The sequence below is a fragment of the Colias philodice genome, chromosome 31 (genome assembly GCF_061535455.1).
Source record: "Colias philodice isolate Cphi_HAF_F1 chromosome 31, ilColPhil1 Martin Lab GWU primary, whole genome shotgun sequence".
Taxonomy (NCBI): Eukaryota; Metazoa; Arthropoda; class Insecta; order Lepidoptera; family Pieridae; genus Colias; species Colias philodice.
In genome coordinates, this window is record NC_143116.1 from 3,904,298 (window position 1) to 3,919,931 (window position 15,634).

Genomic DNA, 15,634 nt, shown 5'->3' on the forward strand with positions numbered 1-15,634 from the left:
CGCGTAACGGAAAAAGTCACGCGCAACGAAAAAATGTTACACTCAATTTTTTTCCAACCCCGATAAAGAAGTTTCACTTCAAAAATTCAGGACACATTTTTAGTTTTTTGCTTTTTTTTGTTTAGGACATAATACATATACCTACATTATGTATAATATGTATCTAATACATATACATGTATTTAAAAAATCGTAGAATTCGAACTTGTAGAGAATATTCAGACCTACAATTTTCTTTTTGGAGTTTTTTAGTTGGACAAAAATCGCTCCATCGCGACGATCTCCAGCGCGCCGCAGAGTCGGTGAATTCACGCTCACCGTCGAGCGAGCTGCTCGCTCGGTTGTGTTCGCATGGCGAATCGAATGGGAAATTGTTTAGGAAATTGATGGGATAAAAAATAAGTACATAGACCAGACTTTAGAACAAATTAAAGATCACACTAAAGTATATTTTTTAAACAAATAATTTGTTTGTGCAGTAAAAAAAAAGTTGAACTGTACATTTGAGCGAAAAAAAGTACAACACACGGTAAAATGAATGAAAAATGGTTTCAAGAAAATTTTGTAATTGAAAAAATGCAAACACACTCGTCAAAACGGATGCCAGGTCTTACAATAATTTTTTACTTTATCGATCGATATCTCGATAACTATGCACGATACAGTAAAAATGGTCAGGACTTAATTGTAGAGCATTAAAAAAGGAACAAAAAGTGTCTTATAAGTGATTTCCGAATTTCATCGGATAGCCGAGTTATTGCCGAAAAACCAATTTTACCCCTTTTTTCAAGATGGCGACGAAAGCTCATAGGAAATCTTGGTCGAAATACTCAAGTTAAGCTTTTCTAGGTATCCCCTACAACATATCAAAAAAATCGATGTGCAAATTCACTTTCTTTTATTTGCCTTTTTTTCGGACGAAATGAGTGGACTAATTTCATACTCATACAAACTCGGCGCCTCTACGGTTTAAAATAACTAGTACTTTTTCTCTTGTTCAAAGAACTGCCGCCGTTGAGCGTTGAGCTCGTAAGGAATGTAAACCCTAAACGTAAAATGAAACCATAAACGTGAATAATAATAAACATTAAATATTGAGAGACTTGTTCAATAAGCGTTATAGACGTTTTGTTGTTTACAAGGCCTATATTGCGCCTATTGTACCTACTTACTTGTCGATACTCCACTACAAAAAACAATCATATACTTAGGTAACAAAAATAATTTAGGTGGCAGTGGCGGCGCGGCGCCCCTATTGTCTTGGCGCCTGTGTGCGCCGCACACTTCGCACACAGGGGCGGCTCGGCCCTGTACACTACATATTTGTGAAATTATTCTACGGACGTTATTGAATAGTCATTGACAATAGGAAATTTTGTAGATCTCACAATTATTGTGCAAAGTAAATTCTCGTGTCCCTTAGTAGCGAATGGGGCAGATGTATTGTGGATACTTCTGTTTCACTGATCGATTTTCTTTACGGACAAGTAGGTGATCAACCTTCTGTTTTTGCGTAGATGAAGATTACTTAGATTAGAGACCTTTTCGTATACATATTTTTAGGATCATCAGGAGGTATATTTTAGTACCTATATCGATGCATTTACTTACATCAAACGAACATAGAGCTAGAGCAAGAGCATTCTACGTGATCTATTAGTGTAAACCAAAACTCGAATTCGGTGTTGTTCAGTATGAGAACATTGCATAGAATCTTTTCGAACGCACTAAGAACAACGAAAGAATGCTCTACGCCTGTTTACACTAAAATAATTTGATACATAGTGGGGTTAGAATGAGCATTCGCTCTATGTTTGAAATAATATTAAAAGAGACATATCTTTAATGATAAGGTGTACTTTGTATTTGTACTTCTAGATGGAACTGCATTTTAGTTGGAAACCGGTTTAGAAACCGGCCGTATTTTAGTGTTGAATTTAAAAATGAAATAAATACAATTAGTGTAACTTTAGGCAAGTGTAAATGAGGGCATTCATTTTTTTAAATCTTGTATTCAATAATATGTCTCAAAGTCAAAAGCCACAAAATACCTCTCTTTTATGTGGGTTAGATTTTATAGAAGGTAAAAAAATAAAACAACAAATTGTCACGCTAAGCCTTTATTAAAAAACTTATTTAAAATGCGTTACCCGTCGCCTATGTTCACTTAATTTATAATATTTCTTCCTTGCAAAGCGATCTAATATATAATTAAATATATGCACCATAGATTAAAATATTTTCAAAGACAACATTTTCGCAATGTGAAAACGAATCACTCAAAGTATGTATGTGATATTAAATGTTCTTTCTTACTTTTTATTAATTAAAATGTTGTCTTCAAAAAACGTTTGCCGACACAAGTGACAAAATCCTATGGCTATAAGTCCTCTTAAATCTAAAAGATCAGTGTTAAAAACAAAATAATGATCTTTCAAATTTGATTAATTAAAACTACATTTCCAAATGGACATTTTAGACTTTATTTTTTACATATTTTTCATCATTTTTGCAAAATGTCCACCCGGAAACACGTATTTTTTACATTTTTGAACGTTTGTACTTTCAAAATAGACGACCGGAGATCGAAACAAAAAATTTCTGTGTTACAACATTTTTAACTATAACAGTGTTACCCTATAATATAATAATATACATAAATAGATTCCTAATGAAAAATATATTACAGTTAATGGTTTTAAGTCGTTAATTTTAAAATTATTGCAACGTAAATGTCGTTTGACATTTTGCTTATGTTAATGCGTTTTTCGTGACAATCACAACGATATTTTGATTGAAAAATTTTTCGTGTGATTCTCAAGTTAAACGCTTACCGTCTTATTACAAAAAGTTAACTGGTTTAAACAATTAAACCTAGACAATAAAGTCATGGTTTAACTTTAACAGAGGTTTAAACTTCTTATCTATAGTTTAACTCTAAAACATGTTTTGTAATTTAACTTTTACTTAAACCGTGGTTTTAATATATTTGAAACCCGGTTTTAAGTTGGTCTGTGTTTTGTAATAAGGCGATATATGTTATTTCTTTTACTGCCACTAAACTCAAAACTAAATTGAATCTAACCGAAAATGGAATAGCTTTTCTATCACATCGACATATTTTCATAATTTTAAAGCACTGCTTTTTCCGCCGTGTCAAAAAAAGGCGGGAATTTAGACATTTACTCGCCAAAATAAAAAAATGGCGGCATTTTTTTTACGTAAAATGCTAAATGAAGATCAACTCCATTTGGTGACATATCGTAAAATTCATTGTTTTTGAAAACTGCTTTCTTAGCAATTCTCAAATTAATCGATTTTTCCGTAGTAAAGTACAAAAATAAGAAAAACAGGTATCTTTAGTGTGTTTCTTATTTTATATTCTTATTAGAAACTTACATATCTTTATAGTTTCTCACCGTGTTATTTATTATTTTTATTCCATCAAGATTTATTATTGTATTAATGTAAATAAATATTTTATAAATAGAATCTTAACTGTATCTACTTGGTCTACATTTCTAAAAAAACTTGTTTTTTTATTTATAAAGCCTGTGCAAAACATATTTGAAAACCTTTTATAACACAATCTACTTGATCAATTTTCACAATTTTTTAATTAATTGAAGACAACAAAAATATATTTTTCCTAGTATATATACAAAAAAAATGGAATCAAAACAAAAAAAAGAAATATTTATTCTTAATAACATCTATTGACCTTCTATTGACCTATTGACGTTTTTCAAAAATAACAAAAAATCTAAAAAATAATCACTATTTCACACATTTTTTCAGTTCTATTTTCACACGTTTTGGTGGTTATTTTCCGATTTTCCATATATATGTATGTGTAATTTTCCATACATAAAAGTTTGTGTATTTTTTTACAATTTACCATGTTGTTTTATTTATCCAAATTTTCATACATATGTATGCGAATTTTTCACGATTTTTCCATATATTATGTGTATTTTTTCACAAATTTCCATATGTTTTTTATAATTAATATCCATGTGTATCGAGCAGGCGGATTGACGTGTGACGTCATCGATGACGTCACTCGTAGTTTTTCTTCCGGTCCATATCGTCGTCGGTACGGTTCATTGGGTGATCTGAAATAATAATAAAAAAATATATTATTTTTAAAATTATTATTATTGTACATTTTTAAAAGAAACTAGCGGTCCGCCCCGGCTTCGCCCGTGGTACATATTTACGTTTTCTCTACATAAGAACCATCCTCGTACTTCAAGGAATATAATAAAAAAATAATTATCGAAATCGGTTCAACCGTTCTCGAGTTATGCGCTTACCAACACATTTTGCGATTCATTTTTATATATAAGATGTAGGTACTGTTATTGTAAAAAAAGTTTGAGATCGCCATTCAAGTTCGCCATTAAAATCTATATATTAATTACTTTAAGTCAAGTTAAATTATACTTCAAGCTTGTATTTAAGTCACTTTAAGTCTTAAAGTCGTCACTTAAGTTTCAGTTTGAGTAAGTATTTGAGTTGAACTCACCGCCATGCTGGCTCATCTTGGGCACGAGCACTACATTCCCATCGGCCGCTTGTTGCAGCGAGTATTGCGCTGAGGAAAGTGGTCTACCTTCGCCGTCACGGAGGTTCTGAGGGATAAACATACGAAATTTAGTGTTTTTTCAATATTTGGAACGAAATTTAGTATGTCTACTGTTATTCTGTCATCTGTGTGAGTCTTAGTTTTCGTGTGTATACATATGTATATATGTTGTGTATATTCTTAACATATACTATATCACTTTTTTATATTTATAGTGTGTGTTTGTCTGTGTCTTGTTTTATACAGGGTTACTTATAAAACACCAGTAACCTCGCAGGACAACATAGCTAACATCATAAATAAATAAATAAATATTATAGGACATTATTACACAAATCGACCTAGTCCCACAGTAAGCTCAATTAAGGCTTGTGTTGTGGGTACTAGGCGACGAATACATATATAGATAATAACACCCAGACCCAAGAACAAATAATTGAGTTCATCACACAAATATTTGCCCTGACCGGGGATCGAACCCGGGACCGTCGGCTCAGTAGGCAGTTACTTTACCACTGCGCCAACCGCGTCGTCGAAGTAACAACATAAGTAACAACATTTGTTCTACGACTATTGGCATAACGCAATAAATTATTTTTAAATTATTTTTTGAGCTAACAATTTTGTAAGTCTATAGAGTATATCTCTAAATGAATATTTATTATTGTATGAAAATAAAATCTAACAAAAAATGTTGTGTGGTTTTATGAAACCACGGTAAAAGTGAAACTGTTCGAACGGTTCCGAACACTGCTTTGTGTAGCGCATGTCGCGTGACGGTCGGCTGCCGAGTAGGTATACCTACTCGGCAGCCGCGATACACGCGACATGCGCTACACAGACCAAAAAGTTTGAGACGATGTAATAAAAGTTTCACTTTAATTATCAAAAGTCGTAGAACAAATGTTACTTGTGATGTTAGGTACCTTGTCCTGCGAGGTTACTGGTGTTTTACAGGTAACCCTGTATATACACATGTCTGTCTGTATGCTCACCTGAAACACATGACGATACAACGCCGCAAAATGTTCCTTCAGCCGTTGCCTTTGAGCAAGTAATGCGGCTCTATCTCTTTGAGCTCGCAACTTGCGGTCTCGTACTGTGCGTACTTCGTCCGCTAAAGAGGTGATTTGGTCGAGTTTACGTTTGCGGCAGTTTTGTGCTGCCACCTGTGGGGAAAAAAAAGAGAGAATTGATGAAAAGTGCTTCTAGACCATTGAGTTACATGTACTACGTACTAGAGAGGACATCGCTACTACACTTTTTTTAACACGAGTTAGAGTCAATCGTCTCAAACTCATTTTTTTTTTGTTACATTGATTGGTTTTAATTGATAATTTTATTCATATTTTTTTAATAAGATAAACAACATTTATTTGTTACATTGATTGGTTTTAATTTATAAGTAATAATAGGCAGAATATCTACAAAGTGTATGACTCACTAGCCGCCCCGCGCCGCGCTCAGATTTTGTTCGTGGTGCCCTCTCTAGTAATAATACCTCAATGTTCTAGAAGTAGTCTTACTGAATGAATATGTTTGAGTTTGTATATTACCAAACTGGGGACACTTGTTCGTTTGTTTGAACGCGCTAATCTCAGTAACTACTGGTCCGATTTGAACAATTCTTTCGGTGTTAGATAGCCCATTTATCGAGGAAGGCTATAGGCTATATATCATCACGCTAAGACCAACAGGAGTCAAGAAATGCAGGTGAAACCGCGGGGAACAGCTAGTTTAACAATAACTTACCTTGTTCTTGCCTCTACGCCGTATGTCACGAATAAGTGATAGTTGGGCTTCACTTAAGTCGTGCTTAGATAGACGTTCGTTGAATTCGTCCATGGGTAAGTTAATTATGTCGTGGACTTCTAGAGGTATACCTGTGGAAAAAATATATAAAAATAAGTAATTTTTTTTCAGTAAAGTCCCGTGTCCCCAAGTGGGGTAAGGGGCAGATGCATTATACATCTGTTTCACTGATCGATTTTCTTTAGGGACAAGTAGGTGATCAGCCTTCTGTGTTCTACCAGACCGAGACATTTTTTCTTCGTCTCCACCGGGAATCGAACCCAGGACCCCTCGGTTCAAGCGTCAACCACTGTACCAAGGAGGCGGTCAAAAATAAGTATAATAATAAATATTTCAGGACAATTTTCACACACGGCACGATCTGATCCCATACTAAGCTTTCGCTTGTGTTAAGAATATTATAAATGCGAAAGTTTGTGAGGATGTGTGTGTGTGTGTGACTCTTTCACGGAAATACTACTGAACCGATTACAATGAAATTTAGCACACATATAGAGGGTAACTTGGATTAACACATAGGACAGGTTTTATCTCGGAAATCCCATGGGAACGGGAACTATGCGAGTTTTTCTTTTCGCGGGCGAAGCCGCGGGTGAAAAGCTAGTGGATGATAGGTATGTTATAATATAAATTTAAAAAAATATGAAATTAAAAAAAATATGAAATTAAAAAAAATACTATTCACGACAATTTATACGAATTTACGTTTCCAGAACCCTATACAAAAAATTCTAAGTCCAAAAAAATAATCTTTTCATGAAAGTGAATTTTTTTTTTTATTTTTGAAGTGAAACTTCTTTATCGGGGTTGGAAAAAAATTTAGTGTAACATGTTTTCGTTACGCGTTAAAATTTTTCGTTACGCGCCATCTTTTTCTTATCCCTACCACGCGTGATTCGACGTATTTCTGTAAAGTTGCATATAGTAAATTATTTTTTGAAAAATAAGGTCATAAAGAAGTTTCACTTCTTACGTGTGTACACTATAGTACACGCACATATTTTTTTCTATATAAAATAAACATAAATATGTCCATCTGTCCACTCACCCAGTGCTTTTGCTCTCTTTTCATCTCTGCTCAAATGCCCACTTTCCGATCCGCTGCTGTCCGTTAGACGACGAGCTGCGAACAGACAGATTGACATGTTTAGTTATATTTAGCTATTGCATAGCTTCTATCGCGGGCCTTGAGCGCGGGGACCGAATCCAGAAATTGCGTAACGAAAAAACCTCACGCTCCCCACGGGGACGGGCTCGGAGGTGTGGCTTGAAGGCATAGCATGCAATAGCTTTACCGCGGCAGTCCTCGAGTGAAATAATAAAAAGTGAATAAAAAAATAATAAAAAGTGAGAGACGATTACAGCTCACAAAAATATAGGGAAGATAGCCGAGTTAAGGGGTAATAACGACCAAAAAAATTGCAAAAAATTCGAAAAAAATCTCTGCAAAACCATTTTTTTCCATTTTTCGTTGTTTTTTCGCCACCTCGACCTATTTAAGAAACAAAAAACACAAAAAAGCGTTCAAAATTCGTCGTTTTTCTTCACCTAGGCCTATTTTAACAACAAAAACCCACTTTAAATACAAAAAAACCCCAAAAATAAAAAAAAAAAACATTTAATCTTACCTCGTTTATCCCGTATAGGTTGCCGGTGTTCGGGCGGTGGCGGTGCGCTGTATGTGTGGTTGTGACGAACTCGGGAATCCGGCGCGAAACGAGCGGGCGATACGTTACTCTGTGGAGTTTGATTTGATTTGAATTTAAAATTTGAATTTGGGATTTTGAATTTTGAAATAAATTCAAATGTAAAAAATCTAAATACAAACTGAGAATTTAAATCATCACATCAGATTTAATAAATATGTTTATCACATTTGATTTGACTTTGACATCTCAATTTGAAAATTAAAACGATTAAGGACTGATTTTTCAATCCTTGGATAAAACTTATTCGTCGAATAATGTATAAAACTACCATTTCAAAAAATTACTAAATACCATTTGAAATGGTAGTTTAATACGTTATTCGATGAATAAGTTTTAACCAAGAATTGAAAAATCAGCCCTAAACCAAAGATATTGTATTCCACTACTAATTTAATATTGACCATTCAATTTTATACATTACTAGCGGTCCGCCCCGGCTTCGCCCGTGGTACATATTTACGTTTTCTCTACATAAAAACCATCCTCGTACTTCAAGGAATATAATAAAAAAAGAATTATCGAAATCGGTTCAGCCGTTCTCGAGTTATGCGCTTACCAACACATTTTGCGATTCATTTTTATATATAAGAAGATTATTATCATATTAAGACCTACATACAAATAATGACGTAAAATTACCAATTCGAAATTAGCACAAATTTCACACAATCTCTCATAACTTCACACACTTTTTCTATATATATATATCTACACATATATATTTTAATTAATAATATTTTACCTGTATAATAGCATGACTTGAATGTGCCGTGTTCAAATCCAACGCGGGCTGTAGAGGGACGTGTTGTGCGTTCAATTGATGACGAGAGAAATCCACTGAAAATTTATTTATTTTATTTATTTATTTATCACACACATATCAATTACCTTTACAGGATTAACCTATACTGACTAAAATTATAACTCTTATACATATACATATTAAAACGAATACTATATAATTCTAATATTAAAATACATATGAACATTATTCATCATAATATTATATATTTATTTTTATAACCTTCCCTATCTATTAATTATCTAACTCTATTAAAAACCGCATCAAAATCCGTTAAGTGAAGTCCCATGTCCCCAAGTGGGGTAAGGGGCAGATTCATTATACATCTGTTTCACTGATCGATTTTCTTTAGGGACAAGTAGGTGATCAGCCTTCTGTGTCCTACCAGACTGAGACATTTTTTTCTTCGTCTCCACCGGGAATCGAACCCAGGACTTCTCGGTGCTATGCTCACGCGTCAATCACTCTGCCAAGGAGGCGGTCACAATATCAAAATCCGTTGAGTAGTTTTAAAGATTTAAGCATACAAAGGGACAGAGAAAGCGACTTTGTTTTATACTATGTAGTGATTAATAGGATTATTCATGATTGTATTCTATACTAGCGGTCCGCCCCGGCTTCGCCCGTGGTACATATTTACGTTTTCTCTACATAAAAACCATCCTCGTACTTCAAGGAATATAATAAAAAAAGAATTATCGAAATCGGTTCAGCCGTTCTCGAGTTATGCGCTTACCAACACATTTTGCGATTCATTTTTATATATAAGAAGATTACTGGGATTATATTGATTATTATTAGTTATTTTTTCACATCTATCGTGAATAGTTTATTTTTATCAATATAATTTATATCAATAATAAATACTTAATCATATATATAAAATTTATTACATGATCATCAAAATTATCATTTTTTTATTCATTTCACAGATTATATAATATTATCTATAACAGATACTAAATATCAGATTATATAATATCTTGAAATCTAAAAATAATATAATTAAATTATCATCATGACTCATCATCAACATTTTTACCACACACTACACTTTAGAATATGTACTAACATTATATAGCATGAAGAGTTTTGTTTGTTTGAACGCTCCAATCTCGGGAAATACTGGACCGATTTGAAAAATTCTTTCGGTGTTAGATAGCCCATTTATCGAGGAAGGCTATAGGCTATATATCATCACGCTAAGACCAACAGGAGCGGAGCAATGCGGGTAAAACCGCAGAGCACAGCTAGTGTGGTGCAAATATTTGAAATATTCATAATAATCACTGCATTTACTTCCCAGATTAAAAATATGTAATTATATTCCAAGAAGATTTTTGAAGTGAAACTTCTTTAGGCGCGTTTAGAATAACATTTCATGGTCGCGTCATGTCAATACCGTCACGTCATGGAGTAAGGCGACGCCAAAGAAGTTTCACTTCTGACACGTGTGCTCGACACACACGCTCTTTTTTCGGTTTTTAAACTATATTAATTACTGGTGGTCCGCCCCGGCTTCGCCCGTGGTACATATTTCGCAATAAAAGGTAGCCTATGTCCTTTCTCGGGTATCAAAATATCTCTATACCAAATTTCATGCAAATTGGTTCAGTAGTTTAGGCGTGATTGAGAAACAGACAGACAGACAGAGTTACTTTCGCATTTATAATATTAGTATGGATTATTACATATGGAGATTCAATAATACATACCGTTATGCATATGCATGCTATCATGGTGGTATGTTTGTTCGCATTCATATTTTACAGCGGGCGGTCGTGTGACGAGAGGCTCTAGTTGCGGTTGTTCCTGCAAATCAAATTTGAATTTGAATTAAATCAAATTTAATTCAAAATCAAAGGGAATTTGAAACAAAATTAAATTTCAACGAACCAAAACCGAAATAAAATACAAATAAGTATCATGAATTGAAATAGAAATGTAAATCAAATCAAACTTGAAATCAAATCCAGTCAAAATCTGGAGGCAAATGTATAACGATATCAAATGGAATTAAATCGAATCAAATACAAATTCAAATCAAATCAAATCAAAATCACAACACAAATAGAAACAAAATTAAAATCAACAAAGACTTTTTTTTCAAAATTATTTGCTTAACAACTAGACTTAACAAAGACTTTTTTTTCAAAATTATCTGCTTTGCAACTAGAGTTAATCTTTAATACCAAAAATATTACCATATTCATATTAAACTAACATAAATTAACCTGATATTTGTATTACTACTTAGGTATATATGTTACAGTCAAAACCCTTAACCAGTCAAAAACCTTATTGACTAATTTTACCGGTCAATAAGGTTTTTGACTGGTTAAGGGTTTTGACTGTAACATACACAATAACTAGCGGTCCGCCCCGGCTTCGCCCGTGGTACCTACATGTTTAAACTATCCTATCTCTCAAGTTGGATCGAACTGCACATGGTGTGCGAATTTTATTATAATCGGTTAAGTGGTTTAGGAGTCCATTGAGGACAAACATTGTGACATGAGATTTATATATTATACTAGCGGTCCGCCCCGGCTTCGCCCGTGGTACATATTTACGTTTTCTCTACATAAAAACCATCCTCGTACTTCAATGAATATAATAAAAAAAGAATTATCGAAATCGGTTCAGCCGTTCTCGAGTTATGCGCTTACCAACACATTTTGCGATTCATTTTTATATATAAGATTAAGATTAAGATAAGATAATATGAATAAATACCTGAAAACATCTCTTCCCAAACATATGGTGTTTCTTCTGCGGCGCGTGTGATCTATCTCTTGCGTATGCGCTCTCGTACGGGCGGAATTTTGAACTGTTTTAGAGAAAATATATTTATTAATTATTAGTATTATTTAATAATGTATTGGAAAGGAAAAATAAAATAATAATAGTAATATGTATGACGAAAATATAATTTATGACTATTTAAAATTCGGTTAAAAGTCATCCTCTTTGTTAATCATTATTATTAGAAGTCATAATATTATGTTGTTGTGAAAAATTTTGGACTGTTGTTAATAATTATTTAGATAATAATAGATTTTACAAAACTAATTTTTTTTTGTTCATCTCTTCGTCCGCACTAACACTAGGAAATTCCTGCAGTAGGAAGGTACTTATTTCTCCTAAAAATTGAAGTGAAACTTCTTTAGGCGTTCTGTAGGCGTTGACAGTAAAATTTCAAAGTCGCGTCATTGCAATACCGTCACGTTATGGAGTAAGGCGACGATTTTAGTGTCTTTGAATATTGGCAAAGAAGTTTCACTTCTGACACGTGTGCTCAGAACACACGTTTTTTTTTGTACGTCCGTCCATCCATACATACCTATGGAACTCCTGCGCCGAATCGCTCCCGTCGCACCATTCCCCGTCCGATAGCGATGGCACTCGTTCAGATCCCATAGATGATACAGCACTGTCTGATGCTGAGTCCCGCTCAGCTAAAATACAAAATAAATATTTGAAAAAAAAAAGACCCAAAAAATAATGGTGTAACATTTTTTTGGTGGTTGCTAAAGAGGGTAGGTGTACATTTATTTAAATACCAATAAACAATAATAAAATTATAAAAAAATACAAATCGAAACATACCGACTAAAAAAAAATTTGGACATCTAAATTTTAACGATGTAAACCTTATAAATAATTTTAATCGAGAACGAATTATTAAAACCTATGAATAATTTTAATCGAGTTCGAATTATATAATTTAAATGCTCTTTTTTATATGAAAAGGATAAAAAATCTACAATAACATGTTAATCGTTCTACACACATTACAAAACTATAAATTTTGCTACTAAAAAATCAATAAAATTTCTTCCATGCTACAGACAACCTACAAAATTATAAAATGAACAGTAATAAACAAAACTAACTTACCAGTTGTAATCGGCATATGCGGATGGTTTTGGGGCACGTGCGCGGACGCACCGTCTAGCATGCGCATCGTGTACATGCCTGTAAAGAGCATGAAATTTAGCATGTGCGGGGATAGAAATTTTGTACATGCTAGAGTCTAGTAATTATAATTAATTTGAAATTTAGCATATGCAGAGGTAGAACAAATTTTGTACATGCTAGAGTATAGTAATTATAATTAATTTTGTATTAGGGGAAGTAAAATATATTTACTTATTTAGCATATGCTGGGGTGGAAAAAATTTTGTACACGCGATGGTATAGTAATAATAATTAATTTGAAATTTAGCATATGCTGAGGTAGAACATATTTTGTACATGCTAGAGTATACTCTAGTATTACTATAGTAATTGTAATTCATTTTGTAAAACTGGAGGTATAATAAATTTTGCATATGCGGAGGTATAACAAATTTAGCATATGCGGAGGTGTAACAAATTTAGCATATGCGGAGGTATAACAAATTTAGAATATATAAGAAATTTTGTTCATGTGGGAGTACAATAAATTTTAAACATGAGGAAACAGGAGGAAGTAAATAAAAATTAATCATAATTTATCAGCAAAAATAATCATTTATATCTATAATAAAAAAAAAGAAATATTTTTCGTTATTATTATGGAAACAGAGCCTATCAGTAAACTCAGGTGTTAAATTTTACTTGATATATCTTTTTTGATTATCATTATCGTCGAGTCATCTTAAGCTAATTGGATCAACTCTTAGGTAAATGAAGAATTTGCGATCAAAAAAAAAATTCCTGACAATAACGATAATAATTAAAGAAATTTTCACCGTCGACACATACATCCATCCTCATAAACTTTCGCATTTATAATATTTATAGGAAGTAGGATAAATTATTATTACTAGCTGTCCCGGCAACCGTTGTTCTGCCTTAGAGCGTATACGCACTATGCGGGTAGCCGCATTGCGGGTAGCCGTCCGGCTGACCGCAAGCACAATTATGTACGTAATATTCATTTCTATGCGCACTGTGCGGTCTGCGGTAGCCGCATCGCAGTGCGCATAGAAATGAATATTACGTACATAATTGTGCTTGCGGTCAGCCGGACGGCTACCCGCAATGCGGTTACCCGCATAGTGCGTATACGCTCTGACTCTTTCACTTAGGGGTATGAAAAGATGCTTATCAGCCATTGAGTTATTAGGTACTACGTTCTAGAGAGGACATCGCTACTACACTCTTTGTAACACGAGTTAGAGGCAAACGTCATAAACTCATTTAGTCTTTGCCGGACTGTGCCCCCCGCTTGCCGCATCAACACGTGTTATTGCTCTATTCAAAATGCCTTCGCGTGTGCTGAGATATTGTTTTAACAGTTCCTTACAAACAAAGCCCGAGGACTGACTTTTCACCAGTAAGTTCACGCACCACACCGGCGCGGCCGTGCGCAATGTTTTTGTTTGGAATAGCCACTCTAATACGTAGTACATAGTAACTCAATGTTCTCAGCTGACTTATCTTTTGAGTTTGACTACAGACGTAAATAACAACAAATGCTTACCATTCAAAGCTTGAGTTTGAACTTTACGCACTTAAGTTTGAACTTTGATTTCAGCAACACGTCAATAACACATTACTTATCAAACTTTGAGTTTGAGTTCTAGTTTGAGTTTGAGTTTGTGTGCACACACAATCACATAAACGTGCAGATTACGAGAGACACAACACGTTACAGTGAACGTACAAAATTCTTTGTTATCATTTAGTTATCAGGATTGTTTTCGATTATCACACGTCATCGCCGCGTAGACAGACTGGCCTATAGCTTTTTGTGTACCATTGGGTAATATTACGACATAATGGGTAACTTTAGGAACTATAAAGTCACTTTAGGACAAAAGATAACATTAGATAGAACGCATTCGAAGCATTATTTGGTAACTTTAGGAACTATAAAGTCACTTTAGGACACAAGGTAAGTGGTAACATTGATAGAACACATTCAAAGCATTATTTGTTAACTTTAGGAACTATAAAGTCACTTTAGGACACAAGGTAAGTGGTAACATTAGATAGAACACATTCAAAGCATTATTTGGTAACTTTAGGAACTATAAAGTCACTTTAGGACACAAGGTAAGTGTTAACATTAGATAGAACACATTCAAAGCATTATTTGGTAACTTTAGGTATTATAGAGTCACTTTAAACACACTAGGTAATTGGTAAAATTATATGATAAAAAATTCAATTCAAAGGACACAAGAATTCAAATAAAATGAGCATACGGAATGATAAATCTAATTATAAGGAGCCATTCGATAAATTTAAGGACCATTAATTTACTTTAGGATACATTCAATAACTCTGGGACATTTAAAGATACCGTAGGCACTTTAAGCCATATTAGGTAACCACAGGTCGAAAGAAGTCACAGCACTTGAGATATACTAATAAATATATTATCTAGTATATATACTATCATTAAACTTGCATTATCCATACTAATATTATAAATGCGAAAGTAACTCTGTCTGTCTGTTACTCAATCACGCCTTAACTACTGAACCAATTTTTATGAAATTCGGTATAGAGATATTTTGATACCTGAGAAAGGACATAGGATAGGTTTTATCCCGGAAATCCTACGGGTTTTTCTTTGAAAACGCGGGCGAAGCCGCGGGTGGAAAACTAGTAATTAATATATTATCTAGTATACTATCATTTAACTTGCATTATCATAATATATAAAGTTATTCTTATCTTAATTCCATTTAGATTATTTTTTCTTACGATCGTGACATGCGAAAACAT

The 15,634-nt window shown here is 33.6% G+C and overlaps 1 protein-coding gene across 7 annotated transcripts in view; it reads right to left on the reverse strand.

Annotated features, from left to right (window-relative positions):
- Nucleotides 1-2,104: 2,104 nt before the first annotated feature.
- The window catches only part of LOC149475215 (segmentation protein cap'n'collar-like), a 131,375-nt gene continuing 117,845 nt past the window's right edge, over nt 2,105-15,634 (reverse strand). For 6 of the 7 annotated variants that reach the window (XM_089713560.1, XM_089713556.1, XM_089713558.1 and 3 more), the window contains exons 12-22: nt 12,812-12,889; nt 12,255-12,369; nt 11,648-11,741; nt 10,627-10,723; nt 8,852-8,946; nt 8,029-8,137; nt 7,449-7,523; nt 6,341-6,471; nt 5,584-5,757; nt 4,529-4,634; nt 2,105-4,115 (exon numbers count right to left, since the gene is read on the reverse strand). In XM_089713560.1, the coding sequence (XP_089569686.1) occupies nt 4,060-4,115; nt 4,529-4,634; nt 5,584-5,757; nt 6,341-6,471; nt 7,449-7,523; nt 8,029-8,137; nt 8,852-8,946; nt 10,627-10,723; nt 11,648-11,741; nt 12,255-12,369; nt 12,812-12,889 (1,130 nt within the window). In that variant the 3' untranslated portion in view covers nt 2,105-4,059. The remainder of the gene's footprint in view (nt 4,116-4,528; nt 4,635-5,583; nt 5,758-6,340; nt 6,472-7,448; nt 7,524-8,028; nt 8,138-8,851; nt 8,947-10,626; nt 10,724-11,647; nt 11,742-12,254; nt 12,370-12,811; nt 12,890-15,634) is intronic. The other variant, XM_089713559.1, reaches the window with a different exon arrangement.